Source organism: Natator depressus, chromosome 2, assembly GCF_965152275.1.
Source record: "Natator depressus isolate rNatDep1 chromosome 2, rNatDep2.hap1, whole genome shotgun sequence".
Lineage (NCBI taxonomy): Eukaryota > Metazoa > Chordata > Testudines > Cheloniidae > Natator > Natator depressus.
The window spans coordinates 224,867,421-224,884,613 of NC_134235.1; the positions used below are offsets into that span (position 1 = coordinate 224,867,421).

Here is a 17,193-nt window from a genome sequence, read left to right on the forward strand (position 1 = left end):
CCGCATCTGTCCCGCAGCCCAAGTTTGCCCCGGCTTCGCGGCCACTTTAGAAAGTCTCCAGCCCGTGGGAGGTGACAGATGTGGCTGGGTGTGCCGGGGACTGGGCTGCATCCAGCCCTTACCAACCTGCCTCATCGGCCTCAGTATTAAGCCCCCCGCCCCCAACCCGTCAGGAGAAACTTTGCTGGCGGGTGGTGTGTGTGTGTGTGTGGGGGGGTGTCAGTGATTGCCCGCCGGGCGTCGCCTTTGCAGCCAGCCTCCCGCGGCCGCTCGGCGCGGCTCGCCCCTTGCCGGGGAGCTCGCGTGGGTGGGAGACCGTCCTTGCCGCTCGCCCTCTTCCCAGCGCGCCTCCCCGTCTCCTCCCCCTCAGCCTGGCGGCGACGGTGCCCGCTCCCCGCGCCCCAGTCTCCAGCCGCAGCAGCCGCAGCTCGGGCGAGGCGAGCGGGGCAGCCGCGCGGAGTCCCAGCGACCCTCCCTCCCTTCGCCCCCTCCCGGCGGCCGCCGCCTCTTCCTGCTCCCCGCCCGGCGTTGAAGGCTTCCCGATGGCACGGCGCTGAGGGCAGGCAGCGGCAGCGGGCGGTGCCGGCGCGGGGCTCTGTACTGATTCACTGCGGGGCTTGCGTGGGGCGAAGCCGGCTGGTACTTTTCTCCAATGGTCCAAAGCGACATGTCCAAATCGCCTCCCACTCCGGCGGCGGCGCAGGAGCTGCAGATGGAGCTGCTGGACAACCCCCCACCCGCCGCAACAGCCGCGCAGGTACCTGGTGGGGCGAGGGGCTTCTCCGGGCCTGGGGTCCCTGGCTGTGCCTTCGGTGTCTGCCGGGTCCCTTCAGCTCGTCTCTGGCTTCCATCTTCCTCCCCGCTCAGGACCCTGCTGTAATAAGGGGCAGGGGGAGCTCTGGGGGGAGGGCGGGCACTCTCCCTAGTCCCCGTAGGGACAGATGTGCAAAGCTAATCCGATCCCCTAGCTCGTCAGCGTGGCCGTCTGCGCTAGAACATCCATCCCTCACCCTCAGAACAGAGTCCTCGCTGCAAAGAAACGCTTTTAAACGAGCCATAGGAGGTCCCAACCCTTCTGAGCTAACAGAAAGCCTCAAGGAGATTAGGAGCGGAACAGCTGGATTTCCCAAACTCCTTACCCTCCAGCTTCAATTCCCATTTAGAAGGGAAGTTTGATAGCTCTTAGAAGAGATCTGAAATCCGTCCCCCCCCCCTTAAAATGCAATTTAATTAAAACATATTCATTCAAGGAAGTGTTCAGTGAAATAGATATTTTGTAAACCTTGTCATTTTCTAAAGAGTACAGATGAATGTAAGAACATAGTACTATGACTGTTGTTCAGTGCCTTCCTTTCTAAAGCAACGGGTTATTTCCCCATCTCTAACAACCTGTTGTGTCTGGTGCGACATACATGTTGCTTACAATATTACTCTACAGCCTGTCTCCCCACTCACATCCAATATGTGTCCATAGATTAGGAACCCCGCTTTATAGGAGAAGACAGAATTTATGCCATATAAAGCAGCAGGAGTAAGGACCTCGGCTGGGATAAAGATGTTCCTGACTTTACAGATTCTAGCTTCTAGAATAAAATTAGGAAGCTGGGTGTACCATCTTGTCCCCCCGCAAGGATGCTGTTAAAGTAAAATATATATTGTATGCAGAGTGTGCGTGTTTGAGATAGAGAAATGGAGGTTAACACATCTATTGAAAGGTTTCAGAGTAACAGCCGTGTTAGTCTGTATTCGCAAAAAGAAAAGGAGTACTTGTGGCACCTTAGAGACTAACCAATTTATTTGAGCATAAGCTTTCGTGAGCTACAGCTCACTGCCACAAGTACTCCTTTTCTTTTTACATCTATTGAAGATATTGCATTTTGAGATAAAGCTTTGGTTTAGTATGTTAATGTTGTATAATATTTCTCTTCGCTTTACCTTACATGTCTGCATAGATTCATTTTGCTATTTTTAAGCCCAGTGTGTGCTGATATCTGATTGTGTGCATTTGAAATAATGAACACTCTGGTTCTCTTTGGGGTGATACCTTTCTGTTGTTGTCAAAACTGTTTCTGATCCTTTATTTTAGTTGAAAAGGCGGTCCATTAAGTATCTCAAAAATGTTGGATTAGAAATGTTGTCACATGAAAATGGTGTCAGTCTAATTGACCTTTATTGGAGATCATTAAAAATGAATAACAATTCAGCTATTGAGAAACCAGTCCGTGTTAAAAAAAAAAGAAGAAAAAGTGTATATTTTTTCTTTTTGCTTATGAATAGGGCCCTACCAAATCCATGGCCATGAAATACACATCACGGACTGGGAAATCTGGTCTCCCCCTGTGAAATGTAGGTCTTTTGTGTGCTCTTACTCTGTACTATACAGATTTAACCGGGGAGACCAGCATTTCTCAAATTGGGGGTCCTGACCCAAAAGGAAGTTGCAGGGGGGTCACAAGGTTATTTTAGGGGGTCACGGTATTGCTACCTTTACTTCTCCACTTCCTTCAGAGCTGGGTAGCCGGAGAGCGATGGCTGTTGGCTGGGCGCCCAGATCTGAAGGCAGTGCCCTGCCAGCAGCAGCACAGAAGTAAGAGTAGCAGTACTGCAACCCCTCTACAATAACCTTGCAAACCCCCCATAACTACTTTTTGGGTCAGGACCCCTACAATTACAACACTGTGAAATGTCAGATTTAAATAGCTGAAATCACAGAATTTATGATTTTTAAAATCCTCTGACAATGAAGTTGACCAAAATGGACTGTGAATTTGGTAGGGCCCTACTTCTGAAACTACAGTCGGAAATGTAGCAGTGTAGGCATATGCTTTGCAAGCCTTCCCACACAGTGGTGCCCTGGCACCTAATTCCTGACCTACAAATACTTCTGTTCTTCTGGTCTCTGCCCTATCCTGAGCAGAGACTGACAACTGTACCAAATTCTGTAGTGGTTTTCTGATGTGGACAAATGTCCATTATTGGTCACAAAATTCATTCTGATCTGTGGTCTTAACTAGGCATAAAAGAATCTCTCTTTGGAGGTGAACGGCTAGTTCACCAGCAACACCCTGCATTATTTGTCTCTCGGGTACAGTACAGTACTTGTATTCTGTTTTATATAATTGGTTTCTGAATGGCTAGGGCACAAATGGTGGCTTTTTTTGTGTGTGTGTGCGTGCGCGCGCGCGCGTGTGTGTGTGTGGTAAAGATAGTGAAGCTTTTGAGTAAATGCAAGGAGCAAATTGCACGTCTCTGTACCAAAGTCCATCATTGCCTTTAGGCACGTATACTAATCAGATGTAATCCTTTTGTATCAAAGAATATTATTGGAATAGAACACCTCTTTGTCTAAATATTAATATTCAATTAATTCCTTAGCATTTTATTGCATTGAGAGACCATTATCCTTTTTTCCATTATTTCTGAAAAATTAATACAGTAAAAACTTGATGCTATTATAAGTAGTCACAGTGAGAAAGAGGCTGAATGTAGGATATGTGATCCATCACTTACTGTACTACATATATTCTAGTAATGCACATTTACCCACACGTTTAAGGTACTTGGGACTATCATATTTTGTGATACTACTAGAAGTATTCCATGCCAATATTCCCAGTGGTGAGGTCACAGAACCATTCAAGTTTTATGCAGCAGTGTCACTCCTTGAAGTGCTTTAGAAAATACCATTCTACAACTTAGCTTGACCTGTATGGATGTGACTAGATTCAAAACTGTGTCCTATCCTAGGATTCTACCTATGCTAGGCATATTTTTTTTTTTTGGTTATATATCATGTTCTGTATTGTGGATCAACAAAGGCTGGCCAAACCCTGCTATAGCAGTTTAAGGAACAATTATACTTAATAGTTTGTTTCCATATTGTTGAGCCACCGACATCCTCTGTAGTTAATCTGTTGCAAGGTTTTATATTATGGTTTTCCAACATGGTTTGCAAACAAAACAAAAGTCCTTGGAGGCATTGATCAAGGAAATTATGCTTGAAACCTGCTAGTCCCTGTCCCAAATAGCATGTTATGTTTTAGGTGCTGTGCAAACACAAACAACCATAAAGGAGCTCTTATTCTGACTGGGACTTCTGGGAGAGTGCTACTTTAAAATAAATATTAAACATAGTAATAACTAGCACACTCTGATCCTAGTGTAGATAAGATTTTAGATAAAAGTTTAGGTCTCCAATCTATAAATTTTAGGTCTCCAATCTATAAATGGAGATTCCGTATGTCCTAATAAGGAGGAGAGGATGGAAGATGATAAAATACAGGTAGTATTTGATGAGAGACAGTCAAAAGAAGAAAAGTTCCATTCAATTATATCATGTAATGGCAGGCAGCTAAAAAGTGACAAGTTTTTTAAGTGCTTATACACCAATGTTAGAAGTCTAAATAATAAGATGGGTGAACTAGAGTGCCTTGTATTAAATGAGGATATTGATATAATAGGCATCACAGAAACTTGGTGGAATGAGGATAATCAATGGGACACAGTAATACTAGGGTACAAAATATATCGGAAGGACAGAACAGATATATAGTGCCCCTCCCCCACCATCAAGCTGGTGGGGGAGGGGCACTATATGCGAAAGAAAGCATAGAATCAAATGAGGTAAAAATCTTAAATGAACCAGACTGTATCATAGTATCTCTACAGCTAGTAATTCCATACTTGAATAATAAGAATATAAGAATATATTACAGACCACCTGACCAGGATGGTGATAGTGACTTTGAAATGCTCAGGGCGATTAGAGAGGCTATTAAAATAAAAAACTCAATAATAATGGGGGATTTTAACTATTCCCATATTGACTGGGTAGATATCACCTCAGGCAGGGATGCAGAGATACAGTTTCTTGACACCTTAAATGACTGCTTATTGAAGCAGCTAGTCCTGGAACCCACAAGAGGAGAGGCAATTCTTGATTTAGTCCTCAGTGGAGCACAGGATATGGTCCAAGAGGTGAATACAGCTGGACTGCTTGATAATAGTGACCGTAATCAATGTTCCTCTAATTTTTGACAGGCCGTGTGTGCAAAAAATTTCTTCTGTGCAAATTGTGCTTCTGTGCAAATTTTTGTGAGCACAGTGTTTCGCTGTGTGCGCGGAGTTTAGGATCTGTGTGCGTGCGCACATGCGCACAGCTTAGAGGGAACAGTGACCATAATATAATTAAATTTAACATCCCTGTGGCAGGGAAAACACCACAGTGGTCCAACACTGTTGCATTTAATTTCAGAAAGGGGATCTACACAAAAATGAGGAGGTTAGTTAAACAGAAATTAAAAGGTACAGTGCCAAAAGTAAAATCCCTGCAAGGAGCATGGAAGCTTTTTAAAGACACTGTATTAGAGGCTCAACTTAAATGTATAGCCCAAATCAAAAAGCATAGGAAGAGAACCAAAAAAGAGCCACGGTGGCTAAACAACAAAGTAAAAGAAGCAGTTAGAGGAAAAATGGCATCCTTTAAAAAGTGGAAGTTAAATCCTAATGAGGAAAATAGAAAGGAGCATAAACTCTGGCAAATGAAGTATAAAAATATAATTAGGAATTCCAAAAAAGAATTTGAAGAACAGCTAGCCAAAGACTCAGAAAGTAATAGCAAAACATTTTTTAAGTACATCAAAAGCAGGAAGGCTGCTAAACTACCAATGGGGCCATTGGACGATCGAGATGCTAAAGGAGCACTCAAGGACGATAAGGCCATTGCGGAGAAACTAAATTAATTCTTTGCATTGGTCTTCACGGTTGAGGATTTGAGGGAGGTTCCCAAGCTTGAGCCATTCTTTTTAGGGGACAAATCTGAGGAACTCTCCCAGATTGATGTGTCTTTAGAGGAGGTTTTGGAACAGATTGATAAACCAAACAGTAATAAGTCACCAGGACCAGCTGGTATTCACCCAAGAGTTCTGAAGGAACTCAAATGTGAAATTGCAGGACTACTAAATGTCATCTGTAACCTATCATTTAAATCAGCTTCTGTACCAAATGACTGGAGGATAGCTAATGTGACGCCAATTTTTAAAAAGGGGGTGACCTTGGCAATTACAGGCCAGTAAACCTGACTTCAGTTCCAGGCAAACTGGTTGAAACTATAGTAAAGAACAAAATTGCCAGACACATAGATGAACATAATTTGCTGGGGAACAGTCAACATGGTTTTTGTAAAGGGAAATCATGCCTCACCAATCTACTAGAATTCTTTGAGGGAAAGCATTTGACAAGGTCCCTTACCAAAGGCTCTTAAGCAAAGTAAGCAGTCATGGGATAAGGGGGAAGGTTCTCTCATGGATTCGTAATTGGTTAAAAGATAGGAAACAAAGGGTAGAAATAAATGGTCAGTTTTCAGAATGGAGAAAGGTAAATAGTCAGTGGTGTCCCACAGGGGTCTGTACTGGGCCCAGTCCTATTCAACATGTTCATAAATTATCTGGAAAAAGGGGTAAACAGTGAGGTGGCAAAATTTGTAGATGATACAAAACTACTCAAGATAGTTAGGTCCCAGGCAGATTGCGAAGAGCTACAAAAGCATCTCTCAAAACTGGGTGACTGGGCAACAAAATGGCAGATGAAATTCAATGTTGGTAAATGTAAAGTAATGCACATTGGAAAACATAATTCCAACTATACATATAAAAGTATGGGTTCTAAATTAGCTGTTACCACTCAAGAAAGAGATCTTGGAGGTCATTGTGGATAGTTCTCTGAAAACATCCACTCAGTGTGCAGCGGCAGTCAAAAAAGCAAACAGAATGTTGGGAATCATTAATCAAATAAGACAGAAAGTATCATATTGCCTTTATATAAATCCATGGTTCACCCAGATCTTGAATACCGCATGCAGATGTGGTCGCCCCATCTCAAAAATGATATATTGGGCTTGGAAAAGGTCCAGAAAAGTGCAACAAAAATTATTAGGGTATGATTAGCCGTATGAGGAGAGATTAATAAGACTTGTACTTTTAGCTTGGAAAAGAGACGACTAAAGGGGGATATGATAGAGATTTATAAAATCATGACTGGTGTGGAGAAAGTAAATAAGGAAGTGTTATTTACTCCTTCTCATAACACAAGAACTAGGGGACACCAAATTAAATTAACAGGCAGCAGGTTTAAAACAAACAAAAGGAAGTTTTTTTTCACACAACGCACAGTCAACCTGTGGAACTCCTTGCCAGAAGATGTTGTGAAGGCCAAGGCTATAAAAAGGTTTGAAAAAGAACTAGATAAATTCATGGAGGATAGGTCAATGGTTATTAGCCAGGATGGGCAGGGATGGTGTTGCTAGCCTCTGTTTGCCAGAGGCTGGGAATGGGCGACAGGGGATGGATCACTTGAAGATTACCTGTTCTGTTCATTCCCTCTGGGGCACCTGGCACTGGCCACTGTCAGAAGACAGGATACTGGGCTAGATGGACCTTTGGTCTGACCTAGTAGGGCCATTCTTATGTTCTTATTTTTTTTTGTCTGAAATTTCTCACAGGAAAAATGTTGGTTTTCTGAACAAGTCTAATTTTTTTTTTTTTTACTGAAAGAGCAGCTACAACCTCTATACGTGGCGGGGGAAACCATGGAGCCGCAGCAGGAAAAGTCACGGACAGGTCACAGCTTCCATGAATTTTTGTTTATTGCCAGTGACCTGTCCATGACTTTTACTAAAAACAACCATGTCAAAATCTTAGCCTTAGTCATGAGCACCCATAACTCCATAAGTGGGAGCTTGGGGTGCTCAGTACCTGTGAAAATCAGGCCCTTATTTTTTTCCTTGACTTCCTATTTCATCAGCTTTTCACAAACAAAAAGCCAAATAAATGAGAACACATCAGTTTAGCAATCAAGTAATTTTTAAAGAAGATAGGTCCACCTGGTTATTTATAGTAAAAGACAGAGCAAGTGTCAATGCTTTGCTGTTCTTCCATGGTAATTTCTTGATCTGTCTGATCCTATTTTTTAATGAGTCCACAGTTCAGCTTCTGCTTCCAAATTGATCTTTTTTTGTGTTTGTGTGTGAAGTCCAGAGACTAAATCCCTAGCACTATTGCCATACAGACCAGAATACTGGCTCATCTAGTGCAGTGGTTCTCAACCTATTTACCAATGTGGGCCATATCCAATGCTACCTGTGTGGCCCTGAGAATGTCACATGGGTCTCAGCTCTGTGCTGATTGGGCTGCAAGTGGCCTGAGGGTGAGAACCACTGATCTAGTACATTATCCTGTCTCTAGCAGAGACCAGAGTGGGATACTTTTAGAGGAAGGTTCATGAAATCCTGTAATTGGCAATTATGAAATAACCTGCTGAGAGGGGAAATATCTTATCTGAAGTGAGTTCCTTCCTAATTATTTCCTTCTCATCTTGCTCTTTCTTTACCTCCTTCTATGTTATCTGTCAATTAATTTCCTAGTGGCTTGACAAATTGTAAATGAAAACAAGATCCTTCTTCCTTGTTTCCTTTTTTTCTTAATCTCTTTCATATCCTTTTACAAAGCCTCAAACTTCTAGCCATATTGTGATGTCTTTGTTGTGGCAATACGTGCTCCCTTCTTTCTATTTCAAGGGGCTTCTGTCTTCCACATTTCAGGAGTTCTTGCTTTTGTTTCTAATTTGTATACTTAGGTTATCCTCTAATATAAGAATTCTGAGTGTGTGTGAATGTGTAATGTTGTCACGAGGCTAAGCAGCTTCGATTGTTGGAGAGAAATTGATGTCGCGGCGTGAGTATTGAGTAATTTGTTTGTTTTTCCACTTTGTGAATATTATCTACAAATGTGTACATGCATCCTGTTATTCTTAAAGCAAGATAGATCCATTGGCACACATGGGGCAGAACCCCAGCTTAGTCACCTGAGCAGTCACCAGGCACCAGCTGTCCTCACTGTTTTCTCTCAGGTCTCCACCCATCATCCATCTGCCATGGAATCTTCCCCTCTTCATTGACATATCACCCTCTAGTGAGGAATCAGAAGAGCAGCAGCAGATTCAACCTGCCCTCTACTGACCAGTTACAGCTGAGTCGATTTACCCCATATATACATACCCCATTTCACCTATTCTTTAAATATATTCTTCTATTGCAAAGCCTTAATTTGTTAATATTAACTCACAAACTAACTTTATAATTAATAGCCAAAGAGATCCTGTTACTCTTAATTTAATAGAATTATTGTTTGTATTTAATCACTGCTTATTATGGAGCTATTGAAGGTTTTATTCTCATCTGTCAGTATTCCTCAACTGCCAGCTCCAACATGGTAGTGCTTGAATAAAATAGATTAGAATTAGGGGAAGGTGAGACCAAATTACCCTTTTTAGGCTTCCAGCATGGTCACCAGCATGAGGCAGTGTTTTCCACTCTGATGGCTGGAGGTGGTAACCTCCTTCCAGTGTTGCATTCTTTTGTGGTAGAAAAAAATGTTAATAGCCTTTAATATAAAACAGGGCAGATTTCAAGAATTATTTCTCTCTTGATTCCTCCCCAAACTGTTGAGGGGTTCAGCCTGCATCACCCTGCTCTTTGTCAGCAGTAGGCTTATTTTGAGTGCCCAGTCTCTACTGGAGGCATTTGTTTCTCAGTTATATATGGTATGCCATCAATTGTTGCCCTTGTTCTTTAGGTTTTCCCCACTGTTAGGTCCATCTGAAGCTCTCTGGTGATTTCAATCCCTACTTTCCTTTAATGCCTGCTCACTGCCTTCTAGAGGTCATATTCCTGGTTTCATTTTGAATGGCAGTCTCACTGCCCCTTTGGGTCTTGTCTTAGACCTTGTCTTCAGGACTCCACAGTCCTCCTTAGCTAAGGCTTCACCATAGTTCTCCTGCTCTCTGCTGGTGTCTCTCCCTCAGGCCTTCTGTCTGACAGGTGCAGAGACACACCCCTCTCCGCTGCACACCTTCCCCGCCCCCCACTCCGGGCTTTCCCAGAGCTTGGTCTCTCATTTCTGCTCTCCTGTTTGAGTCAGGAAGCCTTATATGAAAATTCCTATTGGGCACATGAGTGGGAGCAGGCAGGATCAGACCTCCAACAACAGCTCCCAGTCTTAAAGGGCCCAAGGTCCGTAAGAGGCTTGCTGGGATGAGCACATGTTGCCCTAAGACCTAGTGCCTCTGTTACACACTCCTTTCACTCAGACTGAAGGCAGAGAGGTCTGAATCTATGGTGGGATGAATCTGATGAGCAGCAGACTCACTACGTTCCATTGTCACCTCTGGCATGTAGTAGGTCAGCAAGAGGGAGAAGATTCCCTTGCAGTTAGGGAGATGGTTGGTCTGAGTGAGGAGAGCAGACCCAGTCCCTTCTCCTGGCTAAGAGGATGAGGGTGGCGGAAACTCTTTGAAAGTGTCTGTTGTGGGAAGGGAGCTGGCCCTCTTGAGATCCAGCAGCAAAGCAGAGGTAGCCTGGGATCTGGGAGACTGATGAGAAGCAGAGCGCCCCATAAGGGAGAGGCTGTTGTTAGCAGCAGTAGTGGCAACAGCATATTGCAGGCTGACACAAGGCCGGTGGGGAAGGAGCAAAGGCTTGACCCTGCATCCAGGTTTCTGAATAAAGGGGGGCTTGAAGGGGTCTAACAGGGGCACTGAAGCAGCATCCCTCCAAGCGACTTGTAAAAAGGACAGGAGACTGTGGGGTGAGGCTTTCAGCCTAAACATTGCTTCAGGGAAAGCAGTTTGCACAGCAACTGGACAACTGCATGGAGGAGCCCCCAAAGAGATATCTTTATGGTATTGAACTCTAGCATGTTGGGAACTACTGACTGACACCCCATTGCACCTATTGGGGGCATTCCAGGTACTGTGCCTGAGTTGGCCTAATCCTCTTTCATAATCCCCCCTATGGACTAAGGAGGAATTGTGATGTTTATCTTTTGTTGTAGTTTAAGCTGTTGTATGTGGGATATTTGTGACCTTCTTTTCTGCCTGCCTTACTAAACAATTGCTTTTGTCTGAGCTGTGTGTCTGAGTGCTTACTGGAACTCACCAGGTGCTAGAGTCTATATTGCGTACTGACTAAAGTGCTTGCAGTACTTGCCTCTGAATCGTGGTATGGCTAACATGCTACTGAATATCAGAGAGGGTTTGATATACCGCAGCACTGAACAATCCCATTTGGTGGGGATGATTACAGTGGCAATGGATTGTTCTTGAACTGTTCTTGAACAGGTCAGCATGTCCTGAATTTTCCTTAGGTTCTGCTGTTTGTTATCTAGTGCATGTGCACATTTAAATCTCTTGGTCTCGAATCTTGCTGCAGGGGAAGGAAAGATCACTTGGTGTGTTCTGTCTGTTAGAATAGAAACATTCTCTTCTCACTCCAGCAATTCTCTATTAAGAGATTCGACAAATCTTTCAGGATTATGCTTCTCAATTACTTTAGGTACTCATTTGTTCCTTATGTTAGTCCTTCATTCCCGGATCTATAGGTTATCTAATCTGCATTCCAGCTCTTGATTTTAGTTTTCTTTCTGTTCCATTCTCTCCAGCTCATCATTTTTGTACTGAGATGTTATACTCCTGAGGGAATTCTGCGCCAAAATTTTAAAAATTCTGTACACAATATTTTAAAATTCTGCAAAATTTTGCACATTTTATTTGTCAGTAAATAAATGTGGAGGCTCCAGCATAGCAGTGAGGAGCACAGACCACTGACGGCACAGAGGTGGGAGATCACCCTGTAGCCCCCACCCCAGGACATGGACTCGGCAGTGAGGCTGCACGTGACCCTGACAGTGCAAGGGCCAGGCCTGCACCTCTGTCATAAATATAAAGGGAAGGGTAAACACCTTTAAAATCCCTCCTGGCCAGAGGAAAAACCCTTTCACCTGTAAAGGGTTAAGAAGCTAGGATAACCTCGCTGGCACCTGACCAAAATGACCAATGAGGAGACAAGATACTTTCAAAGCTGGAGGGGGGAGAAACAAAGGGTCTCTCTGTCTGTGTGTTGTTTTTCCAGGAACAGAAAAGGAATGGAGTCTTTGAACTTAGTAAGTAATCTAGCTAGGTATGTGTTAGATTGTGTTTTGTTTAAATGGCTGATAAAATAAGCTGTGCTGAATGGAATGTATATTCCTGTTTTTGTGTCTTTTTGTAATGTAAGGTTTTGCCTAGAGGGATTCTCTATGTTTTGAATCTGATTACCCTGTAAGGTATTTACCATCCTGATTTTACAGAGGTGATTCTTTTACTTTTTTCTTCAATTAAAATTCTTCTTTTAAGAACCTGATTGCTTTTTCATTGTTTTTAAGATCCAAGGGTTTGGGTCTGTGTTCACCTATGCAAATTGGTGAGGATTTTTATCAAGCCTTCCTCAGGAAAGAGGGTGTAGGGTTTGGGAGGATTTTGGGGGGAAAGACGTTTCCAAGCGGGCTCTTTCCCTGTTATATATTTGTTAGACGCTTGGTGGTGGCAGCAATAAAGTCCCAGGGCAAAAGGTAAAATAGTTTGTACCTTGGGGACGTTTTAACCTAAGCTGGTAAAAATAAGCTTAGGGGTTTTTCATGCAGATCCCCACATCTGTATCCTAGAGTTCAGAGTGGGGAAGGAACCTTGACATGGTGACAGCGGTGACCATACAATGACCCCTCCTTGCTATGGCTGAGGAGCAATGGGGGCAGGAAGGAGGGTGGGTGTGGAGCTTCCTGCAGCCGGAGAGGTTTCGGGGAAGGGGGGGGGTCTGACCCTGGCTGCTCCTTGCAGGGGAAGAGGAAATCCCGTCTTCCCTAGCCCTGCTGAGCCTGGCACAGGGTAGGACCCACTGGCTGGGGCGTCTGCAGCTTGGCCCCTCTCCCAGGAATTTACCTCTTTGCTGGATGCTCCAGATGCCGAAACAATGCACCCGTGCTGCTGGGGAGCAGTGCATGACCGCTTTTGCGGCTTCCCTTTGTTTCCCCATCAGAAAGTCATTTTTCTGCAGGGAAGCAAAGAAATCTGTGGGAACATGAATTCTGCACACATGCAATAACGCAGAATTCCCCTAGGAGTAACGTTAGTGACTCTGCTTGTTGAATCCTTCTTTGAGTCTTTGAATGAGGCAAACATGTCTGCTTTTAAAATTTGAGCTCTGCCTCTAACTCTTTAATATACGTCTTAATAACTAGCACTGTATTCTCCATTATAGGCTGGGGATCAGCTACTACTGAGAGCATTACACATGCTGCTCTTTTTTGCCTTGGTGTAAAATACAAATGAATGGTAGCTGATTGTTCATAGATATGCATTTACAATTTACCATAGATTCAAAGGCCAGAAGGGACCATAGTGATCATCTAGTCTCACCTCCTTTATAACACAGGCCATAGAACTTTCCCCAAAATAATTACCTGAACATATATTTTAGAAAGACATCCAATTTTGATTTTAAAATAGTGAGGGAGAATCCAGCACAACTCTTGGTAAATTGTTCCAGTGGTTAATTACTGTCACTGTTAAAAATTTACACCTTATTTTCAGTCCACACTGACTGGTTTTCTGGTTGTGGATTGAGTAATTTGATGCCATTAGATCCACTTTTCCAGATGTAATTTAGTGCAGTATTTTTCCTTTGGTGATCAACCATGTATTCTGTTTATGTCATGTACTTTGGAGAATTAAGTATTGTGGATGCAGGCTTTCTGTGCATTGGACACAGCAGGGATCTTGTTAAAATCATAGGGTGTCATTGTGGAAAAATGAACACTCTTCAGCTCCTAATAACTTAGAAATAATTGTTCATATATATGAAACAGTGTTAATTTTCAGGGAACCAGTATGCATGTGTAAGATGATTAGTATGATTTTCATGGTTTATTAGATAAGATGGATTTAAATAAAGGGTGAGTGACTTATTATTAGGTAAAAGTGAGAATGAAAAACATGTCTTCATCACTTTTCTTCTTAAAGAGTGTGGTAGATGAAATTTTTTTACAAAAAATACTTGTAGTTAAAAAAAAAGTCTTACACAGCCTGACTGGTATTTTAGGAAGCAACAGAATTTAAACATGTGTGTGTTGTGTTTCTTTGTCTATAGCAACGGAGCCCATTTTCAAAGAACTTTACACACCTAAGTAACTAAGTAATAAAGCAAGCTAAGGTCCCCATTCTATATAAACACTTAAGGGCATGCATAACTTTACTTGTATCAGCAGTCCCATTGAGTCAATGAGACTCCTCCCATGATTGAAGTTATACCCATAATTAAGTGTTTGCAGGATTGGAGTCTTACTAATTGCGAAACGAATGCAATTACTTTGTGCCAGATTGTTGCTGACCACATGCAGATATTCTTGGGTAGTATTGAGGAACATTGTCTTTGCGCATATAGCATACAAGCCCATATTACAGGGACTGTTCCTCACATAAATACTACTGTGTATCAGCCTACGGAGCAGGCTGCCCTGGTGGGAGCATGCTGGAACATTCAGAAGTATGGTAAAACATATGCAGTACCTTGGTGCATTGGGTCCAAGAAAGGCTGCCCACCTTGCCACTTATTTAGGCCAATAGCTACGTGTCACAATTCAGCCTGTTATTTGTAATTGTTCAGTTATAACCAACTGTTATATACTTCTTCCTGGAATATAAACAAAATGTAGATAAGATACCTAATTTTAATACTGAAATTTCCAGTCTAGTATTATGTACATTGTGAAAAATCAATTTACTATTCTTCCAAAATTGTAACTCCAGAAACAATTGTTCATGCAAATAAAGAGCTTGATCTTGCACAACACAGCTGTGAGGAAATGCACATGAAGGGGCAAAATATAATAAAAGGACAGAATCACTGTTCCCAAACCTCAAAATTTTATTATGATATTTCGTGTTTTTCTTAAATCCACAGCTCCTGGAGTCATGTGATTATGTGAGAATCTCAGCTCTCGTTTAAAAACAAAAACAAAAAAGCAAATTGCTAGCCCTCAAAGTTTAGAGAAAAGCTTGAAAATTTGAACCCTAAGGGCTCAAACACCAGAAGGCAATTAAAAGGAACCCAAAATATATTGACTTTAAAATCATGAGAATTTTAAAAATAATCTCATGACTGACTCATGATTTTTGAATATTTGGGGGGCAATGTTGCAGAGAGTATTAGGAAATCGATTCTTTGTTAAGAAGTGCTGCCATGCAGTTACAAACTTATACATTATTAGTAGCAAGAGTAAATTTAAGGGGATTATGTGGCCCACCACCTCTTTAGCATGATGAGGATACCTATCAACCTCCAAAAACAACAAGGAGTACTTGTGGCACCGTAGAGACTAACAAATTTATTTGGGCATAAGCTTTTGTGGGCTAAGACCCATTTCATCAGATGCATGGAATGGAAAATACAGTAGGAAGACATATATACATAATACCTAAAAAGATGGGAGTTGACTTACTAATTCTAACGAGACAATTAAATTAAAGTGGGCTATTATCAACAGGAAGAAAAATCACTTTTGTAGTGGTAATCAGTGTGGCCCATTTCAAACAGTCGACAAGAAGGTGTGAGTAACAGTAGGGGGGAAATTAGCATGGAGAAATTAGTTTTTAGTTCTTGTAGTGACCCATCCACTCACAGTCTTTATTCAGGGCTAATTTGATGGTGTCCAGTTTGCAAATTAATTCCAGTTCTGAAGTTTCTCGTTGGAGTCTGTTTTTGAAGTATATCATCCTCCAGTTTCCTCAGATGCCCAAATCTTTCCTCCTTTTATTTTGTTTTGTTTTTTACTCTGTGCAGAGTTTACAGTATCAGACAAGAGACAAAGACAGATACAGATAAATGTATGGGGAAGTAAAAGGAAACAATGAGACAATATTGGTCAGCATGGTAGGCAGTGATATCAGCACACCAGAGGCTGTTGTCATATTTTTGTAGGCATCATGGCAAAGGAGAGTTTTAAGGAGGATAATGAGGTAGCTTTTTTAATGTTTATGGGGAACTCTCAGATGTGAGGGGTAGCATGGGAGAAAGAACTGAGGTGCTCGTTTGAAAATTTAACAAGTGGGTGATGGAGACTGGCATTATTGGCTGATTGGAGGCAGGAGTTGACATCTTGATAGTGAATGAAAGATGATAGATTGGATGAGGATTGACTGCGAAGGGCCTTGAAAGTGAGTACAAGCATCATAAGTTTCATGTGATAGAGAAGAGGGAACCAGTGGAGGGATTCAAAAAGGGGGGTGAAATGGTCAAAGTGATGGGCTAGAAGAATAATCTTTGCAGCTGTACTCTAAATGGATCTGAGCAAGGCAAGATTGTATTTGTCAAGGCCAGAGAAAAGGATGTTGTAGTAACCAAGATGTGAGATAATGAGAACCTGGAGAAGAGTTTAGCTGTGTGGATGGATAGAAAAGGCTGTATATTAGTGGTGTTATGTAGAAAGATTTAGACATAGCCTAGATGTGAGGACCTAGAGAGAGGTCCAAGTCAACGATGATGTACAGGTTATGGGCTTGAGTGACAGGCAGGATAGTGGTGTTGTGTACAGTGACCAAGAGGGAGTGGCTACTGAACAGAAATATTAAGTGAATATGTCTTCCTTTTGTGCATTATTATTGACAATTCTATCATGTCCAACTAGTAATGAATCAATACCATTGTTAGGACTCCTTTTGTTCCTGATATATTTAAAAAAGCTCATTTTTATTATCTTTAACTTTGCTGACTATAGATTTTACCTGGTGTTCTTTTGCTTCCATTATCAATTTTCTACAATTCCTAGCTTTTAATTTATGTTCATTATTATCAACTTCCCATTTTTTCCATTAGTTATATTTATTATTTATTTATTATGGCTGCTTTCACTTCCCCTCTAAGTCAGGCTGGTTTATTGACCAGTATAACTTTCTTTTTCCGTTGTATGATTGTGGATTTTGTAGCATCTACTAAACTGTTCTCAAACAGTTCCCAATTATCATTCACATTTTTCTGTTTCTTTCTCCCAGTTGATTTGGCTATAATTGGGACATACTGTAGATTTCTCCAGCAACGCTCTTATTAGGAAGTACATTTACAGTAACTATAAAATAAAATAAAAGCATACTTCATTCTGACTTGTGAACATAATATTACATTGTACTAGTTTATAAAACTGCTTCAGGAGAGAGAGAACCTTTCAGGGCTTGATTGTGCAAACCGTATTCATGTTGGTCAACACTTGCTTATGCACGTGTCCCATCAATTACTTACATAATTGCTCACCAACTTGACGAAGGTTGCCCAGT

At 42.0% G+C, this 17,193-nt stretch overlaps 1 protein-coding gene across 2 annotated transcripts in view; it reads left to right on the forward strand.

The window, feature by feature from the left end:
- The first annotated feature begins 534 nt into the window (after nucleotides 1-534).
- CACNB2 (calcium voltage-gated channel auxiliary subunit beta 2) overlaps nucleotides 535-17,193 on the forward strand; it is a 387,411-nt gene continuing 370,752 nt past the window's right edge. The window contains exon 1 of one of the 2 annotated variants that reach the window (XM_074946027.1): nucleotides 535-757. In XM_074946027.1, coding sequence (XP_074802128.1) covers nucleotides 653-757 — 105 coding nt within the window. In that variant the 5' untranslated portion in view covers nucleotides 535-652. The remainder of the gene's footprint in view (nucleotides 758-17,193) is intronic. The other variant, XM_074946026.1, reaches the window with a different exon arrangement.